Source organism: Puma concolor, chromosome D2 (assembly GCF_028749965.1).
Source record: "Puma concolor isolate L17-30 chromosome D2, mPumCon1.1.hap2, whole genome shotgun sequence".
Classification (NCBI taxonomy): Eukaryota; Metazoa; Chordata; class Mammalia; order Carnivora; family Felidae; genus Puma; species Puma concolor.
Genome location: NC_141677.1, coordinates 61,136,928 through 61,162,452, shown reverse-complemented (window position 1 = coordinate 61,162,452; position 25,525 = coordinate 61,136,928). Strand labels below are relative to the sequence as shown.

The 25,525-nt window shown below is 44.7% G+C and overlaps 1 protein-coding gene across 6 annotated transcripts in view; it reads left to right on the top strand.

Moving 5' to 3' along the window:
* FBXW4 (F-box and WD repeat domain containing 4) overlaps positions 1-25,525 on the top strand; it is an 81,337-nt gene that overhangs the window by 7,003 nt on the left and 48,809 nt on the right. For all 6 annotated transcript variants that reach the window (XM_086680687.1, XM_086680683.1, XM_025918387.2 and 3 more), the window contains exons 2-5: positions 12,155-12,250; positions 15,130-15,315; positions 15,779-15,911; positions 20,793-20,887. In XM_086680687.1, coding sequence (XP_086536813.1) covers positions 12,155-12,250; positions 15,130-15,315; positions 15,779-15,911; positions 20,793-20,887 — 510 coding nt within the window. The remainder of the gene's footprint in view (positions 1-12,154; positions 12,251-15,129; positions 15,316-15,778; positions 15,912-20,792; positions 20,888-25,525) is intronic.

Sequence of the window (25,525 nt, the reverse complement as noted above, 5' to 3'; positions counted from 1 at the left end):
CCTCCCTGGAAGTCTGGGCCACCCAATGGGCCTGCCCCTCTTTAGCCCACAATTAATTGCCAGTACATTCTTTCTTCTTCTCCTTCTTTTTTGGTATTTGACATGAGCTCAAATTGCTGAGAAAGGTGACAACTGTGAAATGAAGACAGGGCTTAGAGACACCTTAAAAAATACATGCAAAGGCCACTAAATGACAAGAGCAGACTGCCAGGCTCTTTCAAAACATCACCACGTCTGTTGACTTTCCATTCCTTGTCTGCAGCACAAAATTGGAGGTCAAAGAATCATAGGAGTTAGAGATGGAAAAGACATTTGGGGTCAGCCAGTTCATCCCTCCGCCTTCTTCTGCCCCTGATTCCAAATCATTCCTTACATTATATTTTCTCCTCCAGCTCTTGTACAGTTTTCACGGTCTTCACTCAACCCCGGCTGTCACCTTTGGGGAATGATGCTGGAGGCTCCATCCAGTTTCTCCTCGGCAGAGAGAGATATTGCCTCTGCCCCCAGTTGACATTCATGAACTTCTTTGTTGGTGGTCTCAGCTGAGAGGCCGAAGACTAACTGGAAGTCTCTCTGCTGCCTGGTGTTGGGGCTTTTCTAACAGAACCGAAGCACATTTAGTGTGTGATGATGTTGGGGTAGGGCAAAAGGGCTGGGATACAGTGTAGTCATTGCTGAATTTGTTCCTAGACTTTTGTTTTGCAAGGCTCTTGACCTGAAAGGAGGGGCGTGTGTGTGTGTGTGTGTGTGTGTGTGTGTACAAGGCATGTGGTACTGGGGAGGTGAACAGAGACAAGGAAATTACACCAAATTGGAATTTGGTAAAAATCCAAACTTGGAAATTGGTGGGTTAAGCAAACAAATAAAGGATACTAGTCCTGTGAAGTAGAGAATTATTTCAAGAAAATGCCTGTTAGGGAAGAAACAGAGTGGTGGCTGACTGTAGAAGTTTCAGCTTATAGTCAAGTTGAGGGGATCAGATGGGTGGAGGCAAGTATTTTTGACTAGGGGACACTGCGGCGTTTGGGGTCTTGGCTTTAAGAAAGTAGAGAAAGAGAGGTCTTATGTTCACTGGCTGCATGGTTTGGCAGGGGGAATGGTCATTTTTAGAGGCAGCTTAGGAAGGTTACCCCCAGCTCCCCATCTTGTTCTAGCAGCTGTTGGGAGCAGTCCGAAGGGGGTATTATATTTCTTCTGGTAACTCTGCCAAGAATGAGAGGAAATCCACAATCTGTGGGCTTTTTGGGGGGAATGGGGATGGGGTGGCAGGTGATGGGACAGGGAAATTAAATTGTTTTATAGTAAATATGTTGAGATACTTTTCCTGGAAAGCTTTTTCACCAAAAAGAATGGTATTTCCCCCTGTTCACTAGCTCGTAATGGGTTCTTTCCCTGCAGAGAAAGGGAAATAGTCCTCTTCCAGTACATCTTTTTCTTTCTTTCCTGTAGCTCCAGCTTTGACCTCCCATGTTGCTTTGAATTTTTTTTTTTCAGGAAGTCCATGATTGAAAAGGTGGGTCGAGAGTCAGATACGGGTGCTGTGTGTGCATTAAGAGGGGCCTCTGTCTAGATGTGAGTTACTAAAGAAGAACCTCTCATTTATCCATTATCTTGGCTGTAGTTTGACTTTATCATAATGGCCTAGAAACTAGAGATGTAAAAACTTGCTGGGTGGTGTCTGGTTCATGTTCTTTCCATCCCTTCATCCAGGCTGGAAGGGCACCAGGGATTTTCAAGCCTGGCTACTTGGGCTGGGAACCTGTTTTAGTGATTAATATGGAACACAGTTGCAAGATTAAAAACAATAAAAAACAACCCCGAGAAGCAGAGCAGTGTAATTATTCCTTACATTTCAGATGGAGAGCCCAGGGAAAAGTCATTCTCAAGGTATGAGAACAAAGTCCACTTGTGAAGCTGCTAGTGCCTAATTCATGACTCACTGAGAGGACGGCCTGTTCACAAAAAATAGTGGCATCTTTCTTGCTGTTGTTTTTTCTCAGAAACTGCTAGGTCAGCCTTTCTGAAAGTTGTGCTGCGGGATTCTTGAAAAACTGATTCTGTGATGAAATGAGTGCAGGAAATGCTATGCTCCACATCCCTTCTCTTAGGGGTTCACAGTGCCCACTGGTAGATTAAAGGCACTGAGAAGTCCTGTGATAGAGAGACCTGTTTAATTTTGTTTCGGTCAGTGTTGTCTAAAGCGTTTTGATCATAAAATTTTGCTACCTGCTTAATATCTCTTAACATCTTGGAAAGCATACATGGTCAAATACAGAACTTGACCAATAGTAGGAGGAAATGAATGTGAGTGTGAACACATTCCTAAATCCTCTGCTCAGGGTTATGAATTAGTGTTATGCCTAGTGCTTCTGAAACTTCTTTGGACAGCTTTGACATGTGGTACCACATTAAGGTAATTTATCTGCTCAAGTTCCTTCCTTCAAGCCTCTCTAGCATAAGAATTTGGGGGCTCTGGTTGCATTCCTGAAGGTGTGGTATATTATACATTTTACAAAGGGCCTTTGGAGCTAGAAGGTAGCATGTCCAGGCTCCTGAAAAGCTACGGGTATTGTTGAGAGTGTGACTTACCAAAGGGAGAATTGTACTTTTGAGAACTAACGTAAGCAATGCCTAAGCAGTATCTATCAGAATACCAATCACGCTAGGCCCAGGGTTCTCCCCTTTTGTGTCCAAGACATTTGTATGCTGTGAGAATTTTTGGTAGTACGTTAAAGGATTAAAAGGTAATTTTTTTTGTAAAACAAGTTTTAGAAAGTTGAAAAACCTGTGCATTTACTTATTTACCATCTGGTGTGTTACTGTTTGGTGAACTATTTACTGCCCTGACCTTGTTCTCTTATATCCTTTGAGGTGAAGTTCATATACGTTCCTCCAAACACACAGTCTTCATCTTATTTGCAGCAGATGGGGTCATGGGCCACATTGTGGCTCAGTGGTTGGTCTGACAGCAATCTTCATGAAAGTGTGGATCTTGCGTTGAATGAAAGTGAATTCTATAAATTGAAGTTTGATAGCACAGTTATTCAGGGTTGCTGGTATACCACTGCTCTGCAGTGTGCTGGTTGGGATGTACCTTTAGAAGTGCTAAGAGGTTAAGACTTGATCCTGTAGAATTTATGACCGTATTGGCCAAACAAGACATACAGCTGAAAAAAGTTAACAGTGCCTCAGTTTAGGGTATTGGGGGTTCAGTCTGGGGGTTCACAAGGGGGGGAGAGGACAGTTTCCAGGACTCAGGGAAGTAGAGGTGTAAGCTGGTGCCCAGAAGAAGGAGGCAAGCGTTTGGCAGGGACAAGGTAGGCTGGTGCCGGCAATATAGGAGAAGGTGTGGGTGTAGGAACGAAGGTAGAAGAGATGGACTTGGCTGGAGTTCACTTGCATGGTGTGGGACAATGGGAGGTGAGGTTGAATGAATAAGGTGAGTTGACATTTGGAGGCCTTTCAAGGGACTGGTGGGGTCTGCTCTTTGCTTTCCTCGTGCATGGTCCTGTGCTCATTGTAGGGAACAATCTCACTCCACCCTGGGTGTCGGGGCTGTTCCCCTGTTTCCTGGCCAGAAGGGTAACCAGTTTAATATGGTATAATGATTTTTCTTTGATTTTTTAAAAATCTTAATGATAGACCTCTGTTTTTGAGGCCATTGGAGGATTTAGTCTAACGCAAGTATAAATGAAGAGCTAGAAGTTTCTTGTCTTGGGCTGTTTAAATTCTTGTACACTGCCAGATGTACTACCACCCTTGCCCTCAGTGTTAGCGTGCTATCCTGGGTGTTACCATTTTAAAGGGACCCCTCAGGAGTCTTGGCAGTGGATTAACTGCCCCCTCCCCAGCTGGGATCTGTTGGCAAGACTGTAACAAGTGATGTTTGTACAACCAAAGATGATATACTGTGGCTTAAGAAGAATAAAGTGGACTATGTTTTTAGAAAGAAAGAAAAAGAGAAAGAAAGAAGGAAAGAAAGAAAGAGAAAGAAAGACAGACAGACGTGTATATTAAAGGCAAATTCTTAGTATTGGTAGAAGAACTTGGAGGTATACGCAATACAGCAGGCAAAAAATCTTCCTGGAAAGCAAAATCAAATAAATCAAGAGACAGTGTTAAAAGTGCAAGCCCCGAGCATCATTTTGCACAGCCCTGTCTCCCCTCCTGAGCCCAGTGCACCCCGAGATGGCCTTGCTCTACATTTGTGGACAGGTCCCCTTCTCTCCCCAATTCCCAAATCAGCAGGTAGTTGTGCTTACGGAAGTCGTGCCAGTCATGAGGGCGGCAGCATCCGTGGCGTCTCAAAGGGAACCAAACTGCAGGATGGGGCAGGGAGGGAAACTGAGTTGTGATCCAGGAGTTTACTGATCTTCGAGACCGTGCAGGTTTAAGACCTCTCTGATATCCCCACACTTCCCCCTCCCTCACCCCAAGGCATTTTTATTCAGACTAGGTTTATTTATTTGCTTTGAGTTTGGGGTGTGAAGGAGGAGAGGTGAGATGAAAGTGGACTCCAGATAACTGCCTAGATTAATTTCTGTCCCTCTGGACTCAACTTGTTGCCAAGATTTTAAGGGGCCTGATAGCTTACCATGGGTGCGTGTTGTGTTGTTTTTGTTTAAAATAGGTCATGCGCCCAGGAATGCAGTCAAACTATAATGGTGCCTGCCGGAAAGCTGAGAGGGAGGGGGCACAAGTGGGAAATGAGCCTGAGGCAAGAGAAGGAGGGCTAGGAAAATGGAAGTTCCACCAGGCCCACAGGCCGGTTAGAGCTTCCCCTGAGTGTTAACAGCCCCGTGAGAGGTTTATTTACAGGGCACTAATCGTTTTGGGGGGAGCACCCCCACTTTACACTAGCAAGGTGTTGGAGAAACAGCCAACCAGAGAGCATTTCAAAGAGGGGAACAAGGGTCCTTCTAGAATTCCAAGGGGCACCTGCTCTTGTCTTCTCAGGCACATCTGCTGCCTAGTTCCGCCGACCCCTTTGACTGGACTGTGACAGGTCCCACAGGGAGGGAGGGGTACCTGTTTTCAGAGGAAGATTTTTTTTATTCCTTCTGATTTCTCAGGTGCTAATAAGAATATACATATGATCCTGCCACCAGCTAGGGAAACTAACCATCAAAGATGATGGAATGCACAAAAGGGATGAAAAAGCTGAGTTGTTAAGCGGCTTTCAACAAAGTGGTACTATTTCTCAAGTCAAAGCCAAAAGGAGTGGCTTAAAAAAGTCAAATTTGATTTGAAGGGCCAGAGCCAAGTACTGTGATTATGGCTTTCGTTGTGGGAGAGGACATCTGCACCTGCCTTTTGGTAGCAGCTTCTAAAGTTCAACTTTGAAAGTTTCTTGCTGCTGTGATCAGGCCCCCAGGGCAGTGCTTTGACCCTTAGTAAAGTGTCACTAAATGGTAGTTAAGTGACTAGAGAGAGAAGTGTTGTCCTTAACCCAGTTCAGGAAATATATTGATTCTTTCCTCCTTGCCTCCTTCCTGCTATGATCCAGAATATTCAATTTTTGGTTTCACTTCCACGTATTAAATTAGACCTAACTCAAGAGGAGAGGTTAACTACACAGGATGTCTTCTTTTATATCTGGGAGGGATTTGCAGATAAGATTTGACAGGGAATCTAATCTTTCTCATTAAGAGTTAAGTTCTTTTGGTCCATCCTATTAACTGTCTTTTACTTTCCTTAGTGCTTCATCCACCTGGTGGTGTGGGTTGCTCTCTAGCAATGTGAGAAACCAGGGACTGAATTCACCCAATGGACAAATTCAGTAATACATTTTAGCTTTAACGTGTGTACACCCAAACCCTAATCATTCAGCCTGAAAGAGGACTAATGTTTGACATTAGAAGAACAATTTCTAATAGTTGTAATTAAATTATTTAGAAGAAAAATAAATGATTATTGAATTAGCTTCAGGGAAGACACCATTAATCGATATTAACTACTACATATACTTATCCTTAAAGAATTGACCAACTGTACTTTGTTTTAGTTGTCATTTTAAAACCACAATTGTAAAAAAAATAAATAAAACAACAATTGTAAGAAATACTATCCTCATTTCTTGGGGGAAGATATTGACCATTAGAGAAGTTAAGTAACCAGAATTTTATAATTAGTAACAGGCAGAACTGGGATTTAGATCTTAGTTTCCTAAGTGTGCCTTTTGAGCTTTTCCCACAACTTCATTTATTCTACTCTTTAGTTAAAGGTAAATTGAGAGACCTAACTATCAACAATTATGTGAGAGACAGATACAGAAATATATTATGTGATATATATATATATATATATATATATATATATCCAAAGTACCATCTATTTACCTCTTCTGACATGTTGTTTATAGAGACATAATTTTCTGTAGTGTCTCTTCACCTCTACCTTTATAAATTTGACTTAGCTTTAAAATTACCATTGCTTGCTATAGTCATTTCCAAAATGTTTTGCAGTCCCCACATTTGTCATTTCTAGTGGCAATATATTCCATTGCATTAGTATACTGGTCTCCCCCACAGACAAACATTTGGGCTATTTCCAGGTTTTAGCTCAAATATATAGCCACAACTATAAATATCTTTGTAAAAATATATTTTTCTTTTGAGTTATTTCTTTGTGATTTAGTGCTCAAAGCAGGAATGCTGGGTCAGAAGCTGTCATTTAACAATTTTTCTCGACAGAATTCCTTTCTGAAAGACTGTACCAGTGTGCTACTAGCAATATATAACCAAACCCAAACCTTTCTATCAAACCAAAGCCAGTTTCTGGTTTTTCCATGTAATAATAAATGTGCAGTGGCACTTTAATAATTAGTTTAATATGCGTGTATGTGTTAATGTTGTGGGATGTTTCCCCAGTGTTTCGTCACATGGACCCCATGTGATTGTTCTTACCTGCTGTTGGGTATGGTTGACAGGGTATTAGAGACAGGATGTAATTCCAGTAAATCTTTATCTGCCCCTTAAAAGTTTTAGAGGTACAACTTGTACCTATAGTATTAATTGTTAATATTCCCATACTCTGTTGTTTTCATTTTAAACTCTTTAACATTCTGCTCAGCATGTATGTATGTATGTATTTATTTTTTAACATTTATTCATTTTTGAGAGACAGAGCATGAGTGGGGGAGGGGCAGAGAGAGAACGGGGGGAGACAGAATCTGAAGCAGGCTCCGGGCTCTGAACTGTTGGCACAGAGCCCGACACTGGGCTTGAACTCACGAACCGCCAGTCATGACCCGAGCTGAAGTTGGATACTTAACCAACTGAGCCACCCAGGCACCCCAGTGTTGATTTTTTTAAGTTTATTTATTTATTTTGAGAGAATGAGGGAGGGAGGGAGGGGGGGAGAGAGAGAGAGAGAGAGAAAAGAGAGAGAGAAAGAGAATATGAGCAAGGGAGGGGCAGAGAGAGGGAGAGAGAGAATCCCAAGCAGGCTCTGGGCTGTCAGACGCTCACAAATGATGAGATCATGACCTGAGCCAAAATCAAGAGTCAGACGCTTAACCCACTGAGCCACCCAGGTGCCCCACTTGGGATAGTATTTAAAATTTAAACACTTTAGGGGCGCCTGGGTGGCCCAGTTGGTTAAGCTTCCAAGTTCGCTCAGGTCATGATGTCACAGTTCGTGGGTTCAAGCCCCTCATCATGAGGCTCTGAGCTGACCTCTGAGAGCCTGGAGCCTGCTTTGGATTCTCTCTCTCTCTCTCTCTCTCTCTCTCTCTCTGCCCCTCCTCTGTTCACGCTCTGTCTCTCTCTCAAAAAATAATAAGTAAATAATAAAATAAGTAAATACAAATAAAATTTAAACACTTTAAAATCTTCCAGTTAAAAAACTTTTATTTTTTATTAAATTTTTTTTAATGTTTATTCTTGAGAGAGAGAGAGAGAGAGAGAGAGAGAGTGCGTGCGCGTGAGCAAGGGAGGGGCAGAGAGAGAGAGGGAGACACAGAATCCGAAGCAGGCTTCAGACTCTGAGCTGTCAGCACAGAGCCTGATGTGGGGCTGGAACCCATGAATGGTGAGATCATGACCTGAGCCAAAGTTGGAAGTTTAATTGACTATGCCACCCAGGAGCCCCGAAAAGCTATTTTAAATTCACTTTCAGGGGCGCCTGGGTGGCGCAGTCGGTTAAGCGTCCGACTTCAGCCAGGTCACGATCTCGCGGTCCGTGAGTTCGAGCCCCGCATCAGGCTCTGGGCTGATGGCTCAGAGCCTGGAGCCTGTTTCCGATTCTGTGTCTCCCTCTCTCTCTGCTCCTCCCCCGTTCATGCTCTGTCTCTCTCTGTCCCAAAAATAAATAAACGTTGAAAAAAAATTTTTTAAATTCACTTTCATTTTGCAAGGATTTATTATATTATTTATGAGATGTAAGAATCTAAATCAGTTTTTTTAATCTATTGATTTCCAGTTTTATCACCAGCATTATTATTTTAATGGGTATTTTCTTGTTCACCAAAATATTACATTGTAGAAAAATTGGAAAATATGTAAAAACGCAAAGAAAATAAAACACCCGAAGTTGGCTACCCACAGTTAACTATTTTAGAGTATATACTTCCCATGTTCTTTCTAGGCATGTATATTCCTCCTCCTTCTTTCTCATAGGTTGGGAACATGGTATACAAACCCAATAGCACTGATGAAGTAGAGATTTCTTTCCTTACTTTAAAACTTTACTTTGTTTGTTATATATTGGTTTATATCAGTTTGGGTCATTTCTGGCTTTCTGTATTTAAATTGCAGTATCAGCCAGTTTGCTTATTGCTTATTTCCAATGTCATCTTTTTTTTTTTCCCCCCGACGTCTTCTAATTGGATAGAATACAGGAAGTACAATTGCTTTATCAACAAATGCTTATTGATACTTACTATGCATAAAGCATTAGGTAAATGAAAACAGTTCCTGGCACATCATAAACGCCACATTAAATGTTTGTTAAATAAATTATCTTTGGAATTATGATCCAGAGAGATTGAAACATTCTAAATCATTTTTAAAATAGTGTTCAATGGGATTAACTAAACTGTATTTACTATGCTGAAAGATTTTCCATAGTAAGGTCTGAAATAAAAATATCGGGGCACCTGGGTGGCTCAGTAGTTTGGGTGTCTGACTCTTGGTTTGGGCTCAGGTCATGGTCTCACAGTTCCTCTGTTCGAGCCCCATGTTGGGCTCTACGCTGGCAGCGTGGAGCCTGCTTGGGGTTCTCACACCTAAATAGAGATATAAGGACATTTATAACAGCAGTATTTATAATAGCTAAAGTCTGGAAGCCCTTTAAATGTGAATCAGTAAAGGACTGGTCAAATGATGATTGAGTTACACAATAGAATTCCATGCAGCTGTTAAAGAGAATGAGATGGATCTTAATGTATTGATATGGAATGCTTCCTGAGATGTATTGTTAAGTGAAGAAAGCAATGAGTAAAATAGTTTACTATTTTTTTAAATTAAAAACTGGGTATATGTATAAATACATACCAATATAAATGCATCTACAGTATCTATCAGTCTATTGGCATTTTTTTTTTACCCTGTGGATGTATCATTTTGTTAATCAAAAACAATTAGTTTATACAAATGAACAAATGAGATGAGATCAGGAGGTAGATAGAGTATTATTTATCCAGAAACGGATTAGGTATCTTCTCTTTCTGCCTACCAAAATTATCCTTTTTAATCTGTATTTGTCATAATCTTGTAAGCAGGACTTCACGGCTGCCTTTTGGTAAAGGGTAGTCAGTGTGAAGGCATAGCAGAGACGGGAGGAAATGCATGTTTCTCTCTTCTTTTCTCCATACACCTGGTAGTTACCACTCCGTGTCCCAAGCAGTGTACCCTGTACTGTCCAGTGGAGCAGGCCAAGGAAACACAGGGGAGCTGTAGGGGCCTAAAATAAAATTTTCTTTTAAAAAAATGCTTGTTTGTTTAGAGAGTGAGGGAGGGGCAGAAAGAGAGAGAGAGAGAGAGAGTCCCAAACAGGCTGCATGCTGCCAGTGCAGAGCCCCACATAGGGCTTGATCCCACGAACCATGAGATCATGACCTGAACTGAAATCAAGAGTCAGACACTTAAGCGACTGAGCTACCCAGGCGCCCCCTAAAATGAAATTTTCAAATTCTTGCCCACAATTTCAGAATTCTGTCCCAAAGTTTACTTTCAGAGTGGCTTTGAGCTCTTCTCCCTATCCCCCTACCACTCCAACCCAGTCACAGACTACACCATTCCTACGCTAATGTGCTCTCGTATTCCTGACTGCTCTATTTTCCTCACCCAGAAAGTACTACTGACACCCCTAACATTTTCTTAAATGAAAAATTTAAAACAGCAAAGTTGAATGAATTATTCCACAGACACTTATATGCCCACGACCTAGATTCTACAATGAACATTTTAGTGTATTTGTGTTATCATGCATTTCAAAGTGAATTGCAGATATCAGTACATTCCACCTGTAAACACTACAGTATGCATGCATACAATTGACTGGTATATATATTAGTTTATGGGTTTATATACAGGGGCTCCTGGGTGGCTCAGTCAGTTAAGCGTTTGACTTCGGGTCAGGTCATGGTCTCATTGAGTTTCGTAAGTTCAAGTTCCACATCGGGCTCCATGCTGACAGTGCAGAGCGTGACGGTGCGTAGCCTGCTTGGATTCTCTCTTTTCCTCTCTCTCTGCCACTCCCCTGTTCACGTGCTCTCTTTCTCTCTCTCTCAAAATAAATAAATAAACTTAATATTATATACAGCAAAATGCTCAAACTTTAATCTTAAGTGTATCATTTGGGGCATTTTTTTTCCTATTTGATGCATTTTTCGACAAATGCATATACACCTGTGTAACCCAAATCCCTTTAAGATTTAGACACAGAATGTTGCTCCAGAAAGTTTCTACATGTTTCTTCCCAGTCAGTCCCCTTCCCAGTGGTAGGGTTCCCAGTGGTAATCACTATTCTGATTCTTCCACCATAGATTAGTTATCCTTCTTAATAATGCTTCACAATATTCTTCACATAATAATAATCCTTCTCAATATCCTTCACATAAATGGAATCATACAACATGAACTCTTTTGTGTAAGGTTGCTTTCATTCAGCTTTTGAGATTCACCCACATTACTGTGTATATCAATAGTACTTTCCTTTTTATTGCTGGGTAGCATTCCATTGTATGAATATACATCATGGGGTGTTTGGCCATTCTTCTGATGGCTGCCTGGGCTGTTTTCAACTTTGGGCTCTTACTACTAAAGTTCCTGTGAACATTCTTGTGCAAGTCTTTTTGTGGATGTATGCTTTCTCCTGGGTATTTGCTAGGTCATAGAGTAGGTATATGTTTGGATTTATAATAAACTGTCAGACATTTTTCCATGATGGCTCTACCATTTTGCTTTGCCACCAAGATTGTAGGAGAGTTCCTTACTGGCCTTCAAAAAATATATATGCATATATATATATTTATGTGTGTGTGTGTATAATTATATATACATATATAAATGCATATACAATATATACATATACATATGTATACAGTTATACATATGTATTTATAATTTCTTAGTATTTTCTGGATATAAGCCCTTTGTCAGATATATATTTTGTGAACATTTTTCCCCAGAATGTGGTGTGTATATTCATTGTGGTAAGCAAAAATTTTAAATTTTGATAAAGTCTCATTCATTAGAGTTTTCTTGTATGCTATTGCTTTCTGTGTCTTAAGAGACCTTTTCCCAGGCCCCAAGTTGCAGAAATATCTTGATATATTTTCCTCTATCAGCTGTATAGTTTTAGATTTCATGTTTAAATCTATTTTGAATTAATTTTTCTGTATGGTGTGAGGTAGGAGTCAGAGTTTACTTTTTTCCTTATGGATAGCCAGTAGTTCCAGCACTGTTATCCTGTCTCCATTAGATCGCTTGGGCATCACTATAGACACTGTAAAGGACAGGCTCTTCTCCTTGGCTTTCTTGGTTATCCCAGTGTGGAGAGAGAAAAGTTAATCCTTTCTCATGTTCTAACCCTGTCACTTATATCTAGATATATTCCAGATACTCCCAAGTTCTACCTCATAAGCCTATGGAATTTTCTCTGGTTGGCAATGAGTTGTAGTGACTGGATTATCTGTTCTGTCTGCACACAGGATGGCCAATGTCCCAGTGAAGGAACGGGTGAAGGTGTCTCAGAACTGGAGGTTGGGGCGCTGCCGAGAGGGGATTCTGCTGAAGTGGAGATGCAGGTAAGTAGCCTCTTGATTCTTTTTTTTTAATTTAATGTTTATTCATGTTTATTTATTTATTTTTTTAAATTTTTTTTTCAACGTTTATTTATTTTTTGGGACAGAGAGAGACAGAGCATGAACGGGGGAGGGGCAGAGAGAGGGAGACACAGAATCGGAAACAGGCTCCAGGCTCTGAGCCATCAGCCCAGAGCCCGACGCGGGGCTCGAGCTCACGGACCGCGAGATCGTGACCTGGCTGAAGTCGGACGCTTAACCGACTGCGCCACCCAGGCGCCCCATTGTTTATTCATGTTTAAAAGAGAGAGCGTGAGTGGGGCAAGGGCGGGGGGGGGGGGGGGGGAGCGGGGACAGAGGATCCAAAGTGGGCTCTGCGCTGACAGCCGAGAGCCTGATGCAGGGCTCGAACTCATGACCTGTGAGATCATGACCTGAGCCAAAGTCAGATGCTCAACCGAGTGAGCCACCCAGGTACTCCTTGACTCTTTCAAAGCTACCTGGGACAGAAAAGCATGCTGGGAAGTAAAATATCTGGTCTTAGCTAGAGTGTAAATGTGCCTGTCTTGGGTGGTGTGGCACTGGTGATCCTTTAAACATCACAAAGCAGGCATCAGAGGGACAATTTTTTTCACATTGGTAAGAATTGCCATCAAATGTGCTTTATTTAAACAAATTCCACACGTTTATGATTATAAAAATAACAAATGTTTATTCTAGAGATTTGAAAAAATAGAAAAGTTTAAAGAAGAAAATAAAACTTACGTGTAATGCAACCACTCAGAGGTAACCCCTATTAACTTACCTCATCAAAAGAGTTAAATGAAGCCAGTATTTCAACCCATCTTGTTTTATAATTATTTTTCTTTAAATCTACTCTACAGAGTTACGCTTCACTCCTGGTGTCTGTTAGCCCTCTCCCCTACTTTATTAAGAAGGCAAAATAGGATCTAAAGGCTTGGCTGTAGATGTTACGGGAGATAGAACTCAGAACTGCTAGGAAATTTAGACAGTGGCTTTGGACTGCTAATGCCACAAATCTTATGCTTCATTGATGCCACATTATTTCATAGTTATCATCTGACTCCCTGCCAAGCAAGTGCTCCTCGATGATTGGTCGGAATGGTTAAGGAGCATCGTGGTTCCTCATTCCAGGTTGACCTGTGCTTGTGCTGAGAGATGCTGACGGGCTTCTTCATCTGATGACCCCTTCTCTCTTGCTTGTGTCCAGTTCCTGCTGTTTTCATGGCTGGTGGTGGCTGTGAATTATGCGGGGGTACTGGTCATGGTGGTGACTGTAGAGAAACTACTAGGGAGAAAGACAGATTTTTATGATGAAAAACTGTACTCTCTGCTTCCCGCTTTTGCCTTTTAATATCAGAAAGTAGAGTTTATTTCTCTATCAAGGTTTTGTCCCTGACGTCTTTTTTGGGGCTGGTTTCAAAGCAGTTTGGCAAATAAACACACAAAGCCGTTACCAGGCTGCCCCGGGATTCTCCACCGTTCACCTGGCATGAACCTGGTTTCTTGTCCTCGGCAAATGGCTGTTTACCAGATGGCTCTAAACACATGCATTCCAACCCCTTCTGTTTGCTCCCTACTTGAGTGTGCCACAAACTCGTGCAAGGGGATGTTGAAGAGGGAAGTGCATAATGAGTGAGAATGTAGGCATCGCTACCTACTCAACACATGTTCTATATAATATATGCACACACTTGTAAAAACCTCCTGAGCAGAAACTCAGCTACTACAAAGTCCAAGCTGCATTTAATGGCCCGTCAAGTCAATTTGCAGAACTTTTCCACATTCCCATGACGCTTGTATTAAGGAGTCTGGGGAAGAAACACAGCCCAGTTTGCTCAGACAGGCTTGGCAGTGGGAGATGGTGTCTCTGTAAATGGGGATGAATCAGCCGTCCCTATGCCTTGCTTGGGACCTGGTAGCTCCAGAACTACTCCAAAGAGTAGGACAGGCTGCTGGGATGTCTGCCTTGGGGAAGGGGCTTAGTCCCCACCAGAGAGCCTGGGGTCTGGCAGAGTCTTCTTTCTTCTTGAGGCTCACTCTGTGCCATGGGACTGGCCTGTGGCTTCTAAGCTTTCTTCCTTTTGCTGGATTGTGGAGGGAATCTTTAACTACTTGTGGAGTTCTCTTATCTGCTGCCTGGGAGAGCTGACTATTTCTCCATAACCCCCGAACTGTAGCAGACTGCTGCGAAGCCGTTTTTCCATTGCCCCACTTACCCTCTAATACCAAAACGGAGATATCCCCTGTGTGGAGCTGGATATGTAACCAGTACATTAGCATCCTTTCCTAAATGGCTTTATTCCTTTCACTTATAAATGGCCCCTTTGCTCTAGCGGGATAAGGGAATGGGGCTTCTCAGGGCTCACTCTTCTCTTTTCTCCATCTGCTCTGTTGGGAAAGAGGTATGTATGGGAGTCTTGGAACCTCGAAACTTATCACTTAACACTTCAAATCAGTGAGGATGTGTAATGAAAGAAAATCACTTTCTCTGGGTAGAGATTTGTTTTTGACCCTGTCCATGCCCCAGTCATTATAGTCGCTGGGCTCTACCTACCCAAAAGAAATCTAAGTTGCCAGTAATTCAGGTCTTGACCATTTTCCCATTAAAAGTGATATTTAATTGGTCGTTTAATTCTGACTCTGTTTTAGAAAGTCCAGAGAAGATTAGGTTACTACAAAGCTCAGTCTCTCTAGTTGTCTGAGGGTAGCCTACGGGGAGGTAATTTTAAAGGAGAGGAGGGGGGTAAAGTGCAGGTTATTCTCTCTATGTTGAGAATCGGTCAGCCTCTCTAAAGATTGGAGTCAACTTTTCATGCTGTATCTTGATGATCTTTAAATTGTGTTTTATATCTCTGCAGTCAGATGCCCTGGATGCAGCTAGAAGGTGATTCTCTGTACATATCCCAGGCTAATTTCATCCTGGCCTATCAGTTCCGCCCAGATGGTGCCAGCTTGAACCGTCGGCCCCTGGGAGTCTTTGCTGGGCATGATGAGGACGTTTGCCACTTTGTGCTGGCCAACTCGCATATTATCAGTGCAGGAGGGTAAGTGCCGCAGAGTTCTCCTCCTTCTTTCTTAGCATTCTTCAGGGAACTTCTGCCTTCCTGCCTCTCACTTTTCTGTCTCAACTCCAAAGGGATGAGGAGGGAGACCATAAGAAGAGGGAGTGTTGTTTTTTTTTTTTTTCCATTTGAAGCAGAGAGATTTACCAAAGGCACTTAATAGGGTTAGCCAGAGAAGGAAAACAGGAAGAGCCTTTAATGAAAAGTGAAGCTGGTTTTGATACTCTCGAGGGGGAAATTTGTTTTGTCTCTCAGCTCTGTTCAGCCCCAAGTGTACTGAGGAAGTAAAGTTATCTCGAAGCTCAGCACCTTATTTTGAGCTGAGTTGCCTAAAACTTAGCAGATTTGGACATCACTAGAGACTCGGGCTGCTTCCGTAGCTTTGTTCTCTTCCGACAGAGAGAATAATTGGTTATTGGGAATGGGCTCCTTATTTCTCTCCTAGAGATGGGAAGATTGGTGTTCATAAGATTCATAGCACCTTCACTGTCAAGTACTCGGCTCATGAACAGGAGGTGAACTGTGTGGATTGCAGAGGGGGCATCATCGTGAGCGGCTCCAGGGACAGGACGGCCAAGGTGAGTGGTGTCCCCCTTAGGTACTGTTATTCCCTCCTGTCTATAGGGAGTGGGGTGGGAGAGGGTGGATAGGGCCTTGAGTCTTGGGATTGGCTGAGGGCATTGGGTGGGGGCAGCAGGGGGACAACACGATAAAGGACTCACTTATGTGCCTCTGGCATGCGGCTGGCCATGCCAGGCTACATCCCTGCCAGCTGGCCTGAGAAAGGAGTGGACAGTGGCTGGGAAGCTTGCCACTCACTTGAAATGTGGCGTGAACTCAAAAACAGAGGGCCTGGCCAGCTTTTCCTCCCTGAGCTGAATTTCCTCAAGTTTGTGGGTTGAGTTCTGACCCCAATATTTTATTTTAAAATCTCCCTCCTTTTGCTTGCTTTCTGTTTAGGGAGGTTAATTTTTCACCACCTTGTTTATAAGCAATCAGGCTGATAATTAAAATGTGTTTTTACTGCTTCTCTGGAGAGTGATGTGGTCAGTAAGCAGTAGAAAGACGAGGAGAGAAAGGCGTTTTTGGTGCGTCATTGCCAAACTGCCTGGTCTACGGTCAGACTTCTGCCAAGGCAAAACAGAATGAGGTTGAGAAGTAGTGTGACCTCTGCTTTATGGACTCCACTCACCCACGTTTGGGTCAAACAGGCCTCCACCCATGACACAGAGAAGAACTTCTGTCTCCATCCCTGTGTCCCGCAGCCCCAGGCAGGGCCCGCACACGCCTGGTCCTTTGGGGCTGCTGTGGGAACTCTGCTGACAATTAAGCTGAGGTGCAGGAGGCCTGGTAGTATCTTACTCGCCTGTTTCCTCTCAGCATCTGGAGATCATAGCACCAACAGGAGCAAAATGCCTGTTCGTGTCAGCAAACGGGCCTCTGAGACACCTAGGGAGGGTCTCAGGAGAGGGCAGTGGCACTTTTTATTCACTAGCTTTTCTGACTCCACGTACCCTCTGGTGATTACTCCTTCCTATATACATGCCACCAATTGATATAAAAAGAAGGGCTACGTATGTTCCTTTCTATTTACGGAAGCTTCTCCTCCCTTGGCTATTTTCTTCCTAACACTTTGCATTCTGTCAGAGAGACATGCACACCAGCACAGGAAGCCTGAGAAAAATCCAGAAAACCTTTGAACCAACTCGGAAACTGAAGTTCCTATTGCCTGTTTCCCATTCCGTCCACCCTATCCTTACTTCAGGGTTCTGATTGGTCGCTGTCGTTTTACCATTCCTTGAAAAGACACTGGCCTTAACTTGCTGTATGCCTCAGAAATAAATTTGCATAAAAATCTTTTTGGCACATGTGGCCTAACTATTCCCATCTCCTGGCATCTTCCTGTCATGGCTTCGAGCTTCCCCTGGCTCCTCCTTCTCAGTGACGTCTCTTCTAGTCTCTTCTCTGTGGTCTGATACCCAGAGCAGCATAAACTAAGCTTTATGACCGCAGGTGGCAATTCAGGGGGATGGGCTGCTATTCTAGTCAGGGACAGCATCTTTATTTGGGATATTGGATTTGTTTCATGTTTGAAGTACTAACGCAACCCCATTTAGTGGATTCGATTTTTTTTAAGCGTTAAAACAGGTACTTTCTAAATTCTAAAATTGTCACTGCAGCACATCGTATTCCTTTTGAGGATTTCTTTTAAGACAGTGACGGAATTCTCCCCCCGGGTTCTTCACCTCCAGAAAACTGGTCGGCTGTCTACGGGCTCCCTGGTGACTTCTGGGCCCGCTCATCTTTTCAGACTTCTGGATGCTGCTTCTGTTCCCACCATGTGGTTGTCTCTGCCTCTAGCCGCCTTCGTCTTCCTGACCCATTTGCACACTACCCACAGCCAGTCTTTTCTAGCCAGGTTTCCACGGCTTTTCGGTGGCTTCTGCAGTTCTGTAGCTGCTTCTAATATGCCCAAACCTATGCAAGAACTTAGGCAAACTCATGTTTGCCTGTAAAGATCTATAGCCTGTTTGTTGGGAGTTCCCCCAAATAGCTACTGTGTTTTAGGAAAGAGATTGTTTTATTGGGGTGAAAGGAACTAAAACATTTTCTTCGTAAGACTTCTGAGTTCTGAGTTAGCGGTTGCTCAGATTCTTCCTCTCCCTGCCCCTCCCCGCCCCTGCCAACCCTACTTTCAAGCTTATTGAGACTCTGTTTGGATTGCCCCTCTGGGCTTTAGTGAGGCCAGCCCCATCCTGAGATGTGATAGGAATGTAGGAATATTCTTCGTGGGCCTGGGCTGGTTCTGACCATTCTTTCATTGCCCCTTATTTCTCTGTTCTTTCATTCATTCTTTTAAGTGCCAACTGTATGCAAGGCTTAGTGTACAAGGCAGTAGGGTTTTTCAAAGGTAAGGAAGAGACTGCCCCTCTTTTTAAGGGGGGGCTGAAACATGTGTGCAGTGGCTGTGAAGCTGAGCGCAAGTGGCCAGGTCTGTCAAGTGTAAGCCTCTAGGGCCAGAGAGTTCAGGGGTGGAGAGATCACATCTGCCTTGAAAGGGGAGAATTTATGAAGGAGGGAACATTTGAACTTGGGTTTGTTTTTTCTTTTTCTTCTTTTAGTTATTTTTCAACGCATAGATTTGCTTGTTTGTTTTGTAACTGTATACACTGTAACCAGGCACAATGCTAAGCCCTTTACATTTGTTCATTTTCTCCGTTTATCCTTTAGGTTAATTTTATCCCTACATAATTATGCTTGTAATATATTGTGGATAGCCAATATACCCTACTGTATCTATTTTATAAAGTTTCCTATTATTATTACAAATTATTTGTGTCATCTTTAATGGCTTAATAAGTAATAAGAACCACCATTGTTGGGTGCCTAATACCTTCCAAACACTGTGCTATTACTGTGCCAGGTGCTTTATACATATCTTGACATTTCTGTAGCCCTCAAAAGATAGGTATTATTTCCCATTCTACACACGAGGAAACTGAGGCTACGAAGTCCTGAAATATCCCTAAGATCAGAGAGGATAAGTAACAACTGGGTTCAAACCCAAATGGGTCTGATTCCAAAGCCCATGCGTGCTCTTTCTGCAACCATAGGCTGCAGGGAATATTTTTACCACACAGGCTTCTCTTTGTTTTAGAATTATTTTCTTAGGATAGAATCTCAGCAAGAGAATTACTGAGTGTAAGGCTTCGGGCATTTTAAGGGTCCTGATACATATTGTCAACTGCTTCTTAAAAGGACTATGTAAATGCCCACCTCCGCTGAGATATGTCTTTTCCAGGGAAGGGTTTGTTTTGGATTTGACCACTGAGGGTGAAAGTGTGATCAGCATATTGTTGTCAACTCCTGTCCCTCAGGCATCATGACACTCGGGTTTGTGGCTTTCCCAACATCCGCTCAGAATTGGCAACATGCCTCCCGGAGGCCAGGAACCTTGTTCTGTGGTTTGTACGGTGTTGGAATCCACCAGCCCGTCCCGGGGGGAGGGGGTGGCACTGGTGAGTCCAGGACTGGAGTTGTCCCCATAGATGTTGTAATCAGAGTCCTTAGTGTCTCCTCACCTTCCAACCCGCCTCCTGGGGAGTTCGCATCTGAGGAAAGGCAAACCACTCTTCCAGGCCTGGACTATCTGAAAGAAGACAGTAGAAACGCCTCTAGTTACTAGCAAAGGGGCCTGATTGTAGATCCAGAAGAGTAAGCCAGAATCATGGCACTCCAGGAAAGTCGTGGTATTCACTTTTGTTTTCTGCCCCTCCTTGTTCAGAATCTTCTTAAGTTTATTTTCTTTTCCCTGTGTTGGAAGTAACTCATATATACCTTTTATACATACACAAGATCGAAAACACTTTCTCCTTTTATGGGGAAGACATGTCATGTGACCCCAAGAAGGCAAGACCACCCCCACTCCATCACCTGCCCCTTAAATTCAAGGAATGTTTCCTGAAAGTTCTTCCATCTAAGGTCCTGACTGGCTTTTGTGTGTTCCCCTTATAGCACGGCAGGGACCTTGAGAGGTCATTGATCCATCTGGCTGCCCCAGGATCCCTCCTTGGCTGCTGTCTGGGACAGCCCTGTACATTTGAGGCTTCCTTTCTGTTTGGTTAGAGGCTTATTTCCCTGACTGTGTCATCTAGGGTTGGGTGAGGTGAGGGGGGCCTTGTGCTTAATGGGAGATTTCTAAATGCACTGGCTGCTGAGAGGGCTCCCTGAGTGTTGATTAGAGTTAAGCCCGGAGTGGCTGCTAATGTACATTCCTGACTGATAGGGACCAGATAATGTGCTCCAAGCAATATTTTTAACCTGTAGGAGATATGGAAGCTTAAAAGAGTTAAGCTTTTCTGCTACTTTTGGTGACACTAGGTGCTAAATTCCCTGCCGACATGAATAGCACTGGATCCTGGGCATTATCAACAAACAAACAAGAACATACCACCTTCGTGCCTTGAAGCCTCTCTTCTTCCTCCGTTCTCCCCTTCTCTTGTGTCTTCCTTTCTGCTCCTCTCTCTTAATTCTGCTGTAATTCTGTCTTTGTTCCCCCATACTGTGCCTTGATCATCCTCCTTCTCCCTACCTCCCAAAGGAAAATCTGGGTGAGAGATAGGAAAGAGGAAAACCCACCAGCATGAGGAGGTTGTTGAGAGAGGCAAGCCGCACCTGCTCACCCGGCTTCGTCACGTCTCAGCTGGAGTGTGGAGCTCCTGATTCCCTGCTATAAAATTGGGTGGTGAAGAGAGCTCTCAAGTGGATGTTGAGGAGGGCGGTTCTGCCTGGGAGTCAGGTAGGCGAGCCGGAGGCTGGGGAAGCCCCTCCGCTCATACGTTGAGCTCTGTGTCTGCAGGACAGAGAGGATTCTCCACTTCCCCACCGCCCTGGGGATGCTCACCCCACGTCCCAATCCCAGGCAATGCTGACGAGAGCATCTCTTCTGCTGTTTCCAGGTATGGCCTTTGGCATCAGGCCGGCTGGGGCAGTGCTTACACACCATCCAGACCGAAGACCGAGTCTGGTCCATTGCTATCAGCCCATTACTCAGGTAAGGGAGACGTTTTTGGATATGGTTTTGTCCTGTATAATAATGCTTTTATTTTATGAGGTTGGGTGGGCTAGAAAGCTCGTCCACCTGCATATTCCAGGTTGCTTTAAGCCTCTCTCCTGGAGATTTTGAAAATCCTCCAGAGACCTAAGGTGTGTGGCTCACATCATATATGTGTGAGGTGGAGACAACATCCCAGGGGCTAACTTCCTGGGCGTCTACCCCAGAAACGGTGAAGGAAAAGATACTGTTAAAATGTAACTGACTCCAGTTGTTACAAGAGTGCCCCTTCTGGAGCATATGCTCTCTGGAGTCGCTTCCAAAGCAGAGGCCTGTTAGCACTCCTGGGAAGTGACCACACCGGCCAACCTGCTCTCACAACCCACATCTGTGGTTTGTTCCCCTTGGAAAATGTCTTCTAGAGTATCGCTTACAGAGCTGAGTCATCCGGAGAGGCGTGGGGCCCATGTCCAATTGGGCCCTCATCCAGAGACATGTATGTGGGGTAGATTGAGCATCATAGCAGACATGCCAAATTTTTGGTGGTAGCCTTACCTTCCCCCTTGGCCTGTCTGTATTTCTGTGGCTTCACCTCTAAGTGAGTGAGCTTTGCATCCTGACTTCTGCTTTCCAGGCTTTCTTGAACCAAGGCTCTCCTCCCCAGCAGGGTACATAGACTCTCTCCTGCACCTGCTCCGTCAGACGGTTTGTTTTTCTAGGGTCTTCCCCCTCACTGCCTTCGTCCCTCACTCCCCACCTAACGAGCAGTGGGAAAGCTGGGGGGCTGCCACTCTTCTGCCCTGGGTTTAAGTCTGTCGCTCGTTTTATGAGAGAGTGGGTTCCCCACCTTGCTCAGCCCCCTTCAGCCTCCTCCTCCTTACTCCACGGAGCCTGCACCCCTCCTCCTGCCCCCTTCTGCAACTCCCTTTCAAATTTTTTTTCTTTCTAAAGAATTAGAGCCGATTAGCCACGTCATTAATTCTTCAATTTGACGGCTGATATAGCAGGACCTGAAACACACTGCTGACCCCAGAGAATGGAGACCCCGTTCCTTAGCATATTGACGATGAGAGAAGTTAATTAAAATTCCACAGAGCGGAGGTGTCGGCTAACCTATAAACCTGTCGCTGTTCAGAACAAATCATTCTAGCAATCCTAGGAAAGCGGGAAGGCAAGACCAGCAGGGAGTAGAGAGGCCTAAGTGTGTGGGAGCGGAGGGCGGAGAACAGAGCTGTTGAGCACTGTCCTCTCCGCAGTTTCTTTCCACTGCTGCCCGTTTGAAAGCCAGTTGGTCAGGCTTGGGGGCCTGTGGGCTGGGTATGTGTGAGGACTGAAGGGACCTGTGGGAGGTGGCAGATGGGCTGGTGACTGTCCTGTGGACTTCTGCTGGCTTTGGACTAGGGAGAGCTGGGGTGGGGCCGGTGGTAGAGGGGAAACCCTTCAGGGCTGGAGATTTAGGCCAAAGAACACGGCCAGGCCCTCTCAGCACCCCATCCCTTAGTCCTCTACTCCGGCCACCTCTCTGGAATGTGGTAGGCTACCCTTTCACAGTAGAGCACGTGTTGAAGCACGTGTTCACTTTAACAGTTGAAGATCGTGTCTGTGAAAGAGGTTGAGGACAGAGTCTAGCCCGTCATTAAGAAGCATTTTCGAATACAGTAAATGGAGTTTTGTTTTGGCCACAACCTGCAGACTGGCTTTGAGGAAGGACTTAGCTTTCTGACAGTACTAGCATTAATCTACCACAGCCCGCACTACTAGCTGCTGCTGAGCATTCGCCATTCGCCCTGTGCCAGGACCTTTGCCGAGTCCTTGATATGCTTCATCTTCAGTGAAAACCTGGGTCTTTTGTTTTCTCATTCTCCTTCAGAGGCTTCTTGTCCTCTTGGTGTCCTGCCTTGGCCCTAGGGTGACGCTCACTCACTACCAACTGGACCATAGTTGTTTGAGATGACCTCTTCCCCAGCTTGACTCTTTGAAAATAGTTTGCACTTGGGGCTCTGTCTTTACTAGAGGGCCATGGTATATGCTGCTGTTCTCTCTACCCCATTTTCTTTTACCCTGAAAAGTACTGGGATAGGGATGTTTCATCCTATTATTAGATCCATTTCTTCTCCCTGCGTCCATGAGTTTGAACCTTTCAATGAGCTCATCCATTTTCCCAGTCTGGGGAGACACTGCCTCCTAGCCTTGGGGTCTGTGCTGGAACACTGGGGTTCTGCTTTCCCACCACCAGCAGGGTAGCCTCGGGAAGCCATGCCCTTCTCTGAGCCTGTTTCCCCAACTATTAAATGAGAATACAGTTTCCTTTATAGGCTTTACTAGATTATTGTGAAGATGACCTGAAATAATGAGTAAGAAAATGCTCTGCAAAGCCAGAAGGGCTATCTCCTTATGGCAACCAGAATCTCTCCTCTTGGGGAAAGCCTTTGTTTCAAGGCTTTAGTTGCTGTTTCTCACATCTCCAGCTTTGCCGGGGGCTTCTCCTGGCCCTCCTGGAGTTCCCCTCCTCCTCAGCAGTCTTCTTGAGGTAGGAACTCTGCAGGAATCTCTTTCCTTCCCCCCCCCCCCATAGTGTTTCTGTCCTCGCTGTCTTCTCTTCCCCTCCCTGCCACCTTCTCTGTTGAGTATGGTCGTTGGTATGTATGAGTATGGTCACAAGTGTGGCCACTAATAGGATGTGACCATGAACTTCTCATGAAGAACATGAGTGGAGGTGGGCAGCAGCTGTCCTCTGGGTCAGGTGTCCCTGGGTTACCCGACGATGTCCCAGTCTCTCACTGCTCCCTTGTACCTCTCTCTAGAAGACACATGAATGGTTAGGAGACCCGCCGCATCCCTTTTCTCAATCTCTTTCTTCTGTTGAAAACCATTTGTGAGAGCTTTGCGTCGTATTTATCTAGATGCTGGGGCTGGCTGCCTTCTTTCCTTATGTGTGTGCTTAGACACTTGTAGCAGGAAGCAGGAAGCCTCAAGCCTCCGGCTTTATTTGAGGTGCTCCTGCTGGGAGAAAGCAGGTATTCCGTCCCATGTCCACATGTCACCTTTCCTTCCTTCCATGACCTTGAGTTCTTGATCCATAAACAGCCATGGAGGGTGATATTTAATACCAGATATGTGCTTAAAGCTGTGTTTAGGTACTCAAAACCACAGAAGGAAAACCAGTAGTCTCCACAGGAGGGTGGCAGACAAGGACCTTTTTCTCTACCTCTTGTGTGCCCTCCTACCCGTCTTCTTGCCCTGACGCCAATAATCCTGTTTTTAAGATTCATGACTTACAGGTGAAGCCCTCCTGTAGCGGAGGCCCAGCCTGGAGCTTTTGATGAGTGAGAGAAGGGCTGTGGGAGGCTCACCTGCGGTGGGAGGGTATATGTCTGGGTATGACTGAGGATCTCACAAACAACCTCCCCAGGTCACGTTGGATTCTGAGCACTTTTCCATGAGTAACACAGAAACGCAGAGTTTTAAAAATGTGCAATAAGTTTTGTTGCCACTTAAAAATTATTTCCAAAAGGAAACTATTTCCAGCTGAATAAAGTTGGCAAACACTCAAGAGTGAGGAAATACAGAACTGTTGAAGACTCCATTTCCTTCCCTCTGACTTTCTATCCCTTCCTTCTTTCCTTCCTCACTCCCTGTGTAATGACTGAACTTGGTATGTGGAAGCTCCTGTGAGGATCCTACTCCGTGGGGGGGGGGGGGGGGGGGGGGGGGCGCGGCGCGGTGAGGTGAGATGAGATGGGCGTGTTGCTGTAATGGCTCCCAGCTGATACTAAGTGCTCAAAACTCAGCCATCTCCGGTTGAGGGGGAAGGGGGTACCACCACGCCCCTCCCCCACAGAGGGAGAAATTGAGGCCCAGGGAAGGCGGACTCAGGGCACACGTGGCATGGGGCAGAAGAGGTGGCAGTTGGTGCTCAGGCCCCCAGCCTGTGGCCCGTACTGTGGTGCGGAGGGATGGCCACAAGGCAGGCCCCAGGTCGCTGCTGTGCCTTCATCCACCGGCACGGTGGACGGAAGTTGTGGCCCTTGAAAGGCTCTTGGGGCCTGAAGAACATTCGCTCTTCCTCGAGGCCCGAGTTGAGGTGGAAGGGTGGGGGAAGGCCCTACGTCCTCGAGGCCTGGGCTCAATCAGGCAGCCATGAGTGCTTGTACCATCCCAGGAGTGTGAGCGCTCGTCGAACTTCGGTTTGCACAGCGGGGGTGGGACCCTAGTGGTGAAATGAATCCAGAGACCCACTTGTCCTGTTTGCCTGCTAGGGGAAGAGTAAGGAGCCCACAGCTCCCCCTTCCTCTGCAGACACCATCTTTATTGCCCTCCAGGAGAAAGGAGGTGTTGCGCAGAATCCTTTCCCCATCTCCCAACAACACTTGCTATCGTGTGAGTGAGTGTGGTCAGGAAGGCTTCCCAGGACACTTGGGTTTTAATCCCTTCTCTCGTGTTTCTGTCATTGGGGAAATATATGAGTGGTATAGGTGTAGAAAATTGACTTTGCTGTGTTATTAAATATACAATATAATTTTGTGTAACTTTGCTCACTGTGGTGGCCTGTTTGTTTTTTGGGGGAATAGTCCAAGTCTGCATGAAATGTACCGATTCAAATTTGTAAAGTGAGTTGAGGCCTCTGGGGGGTTTTGA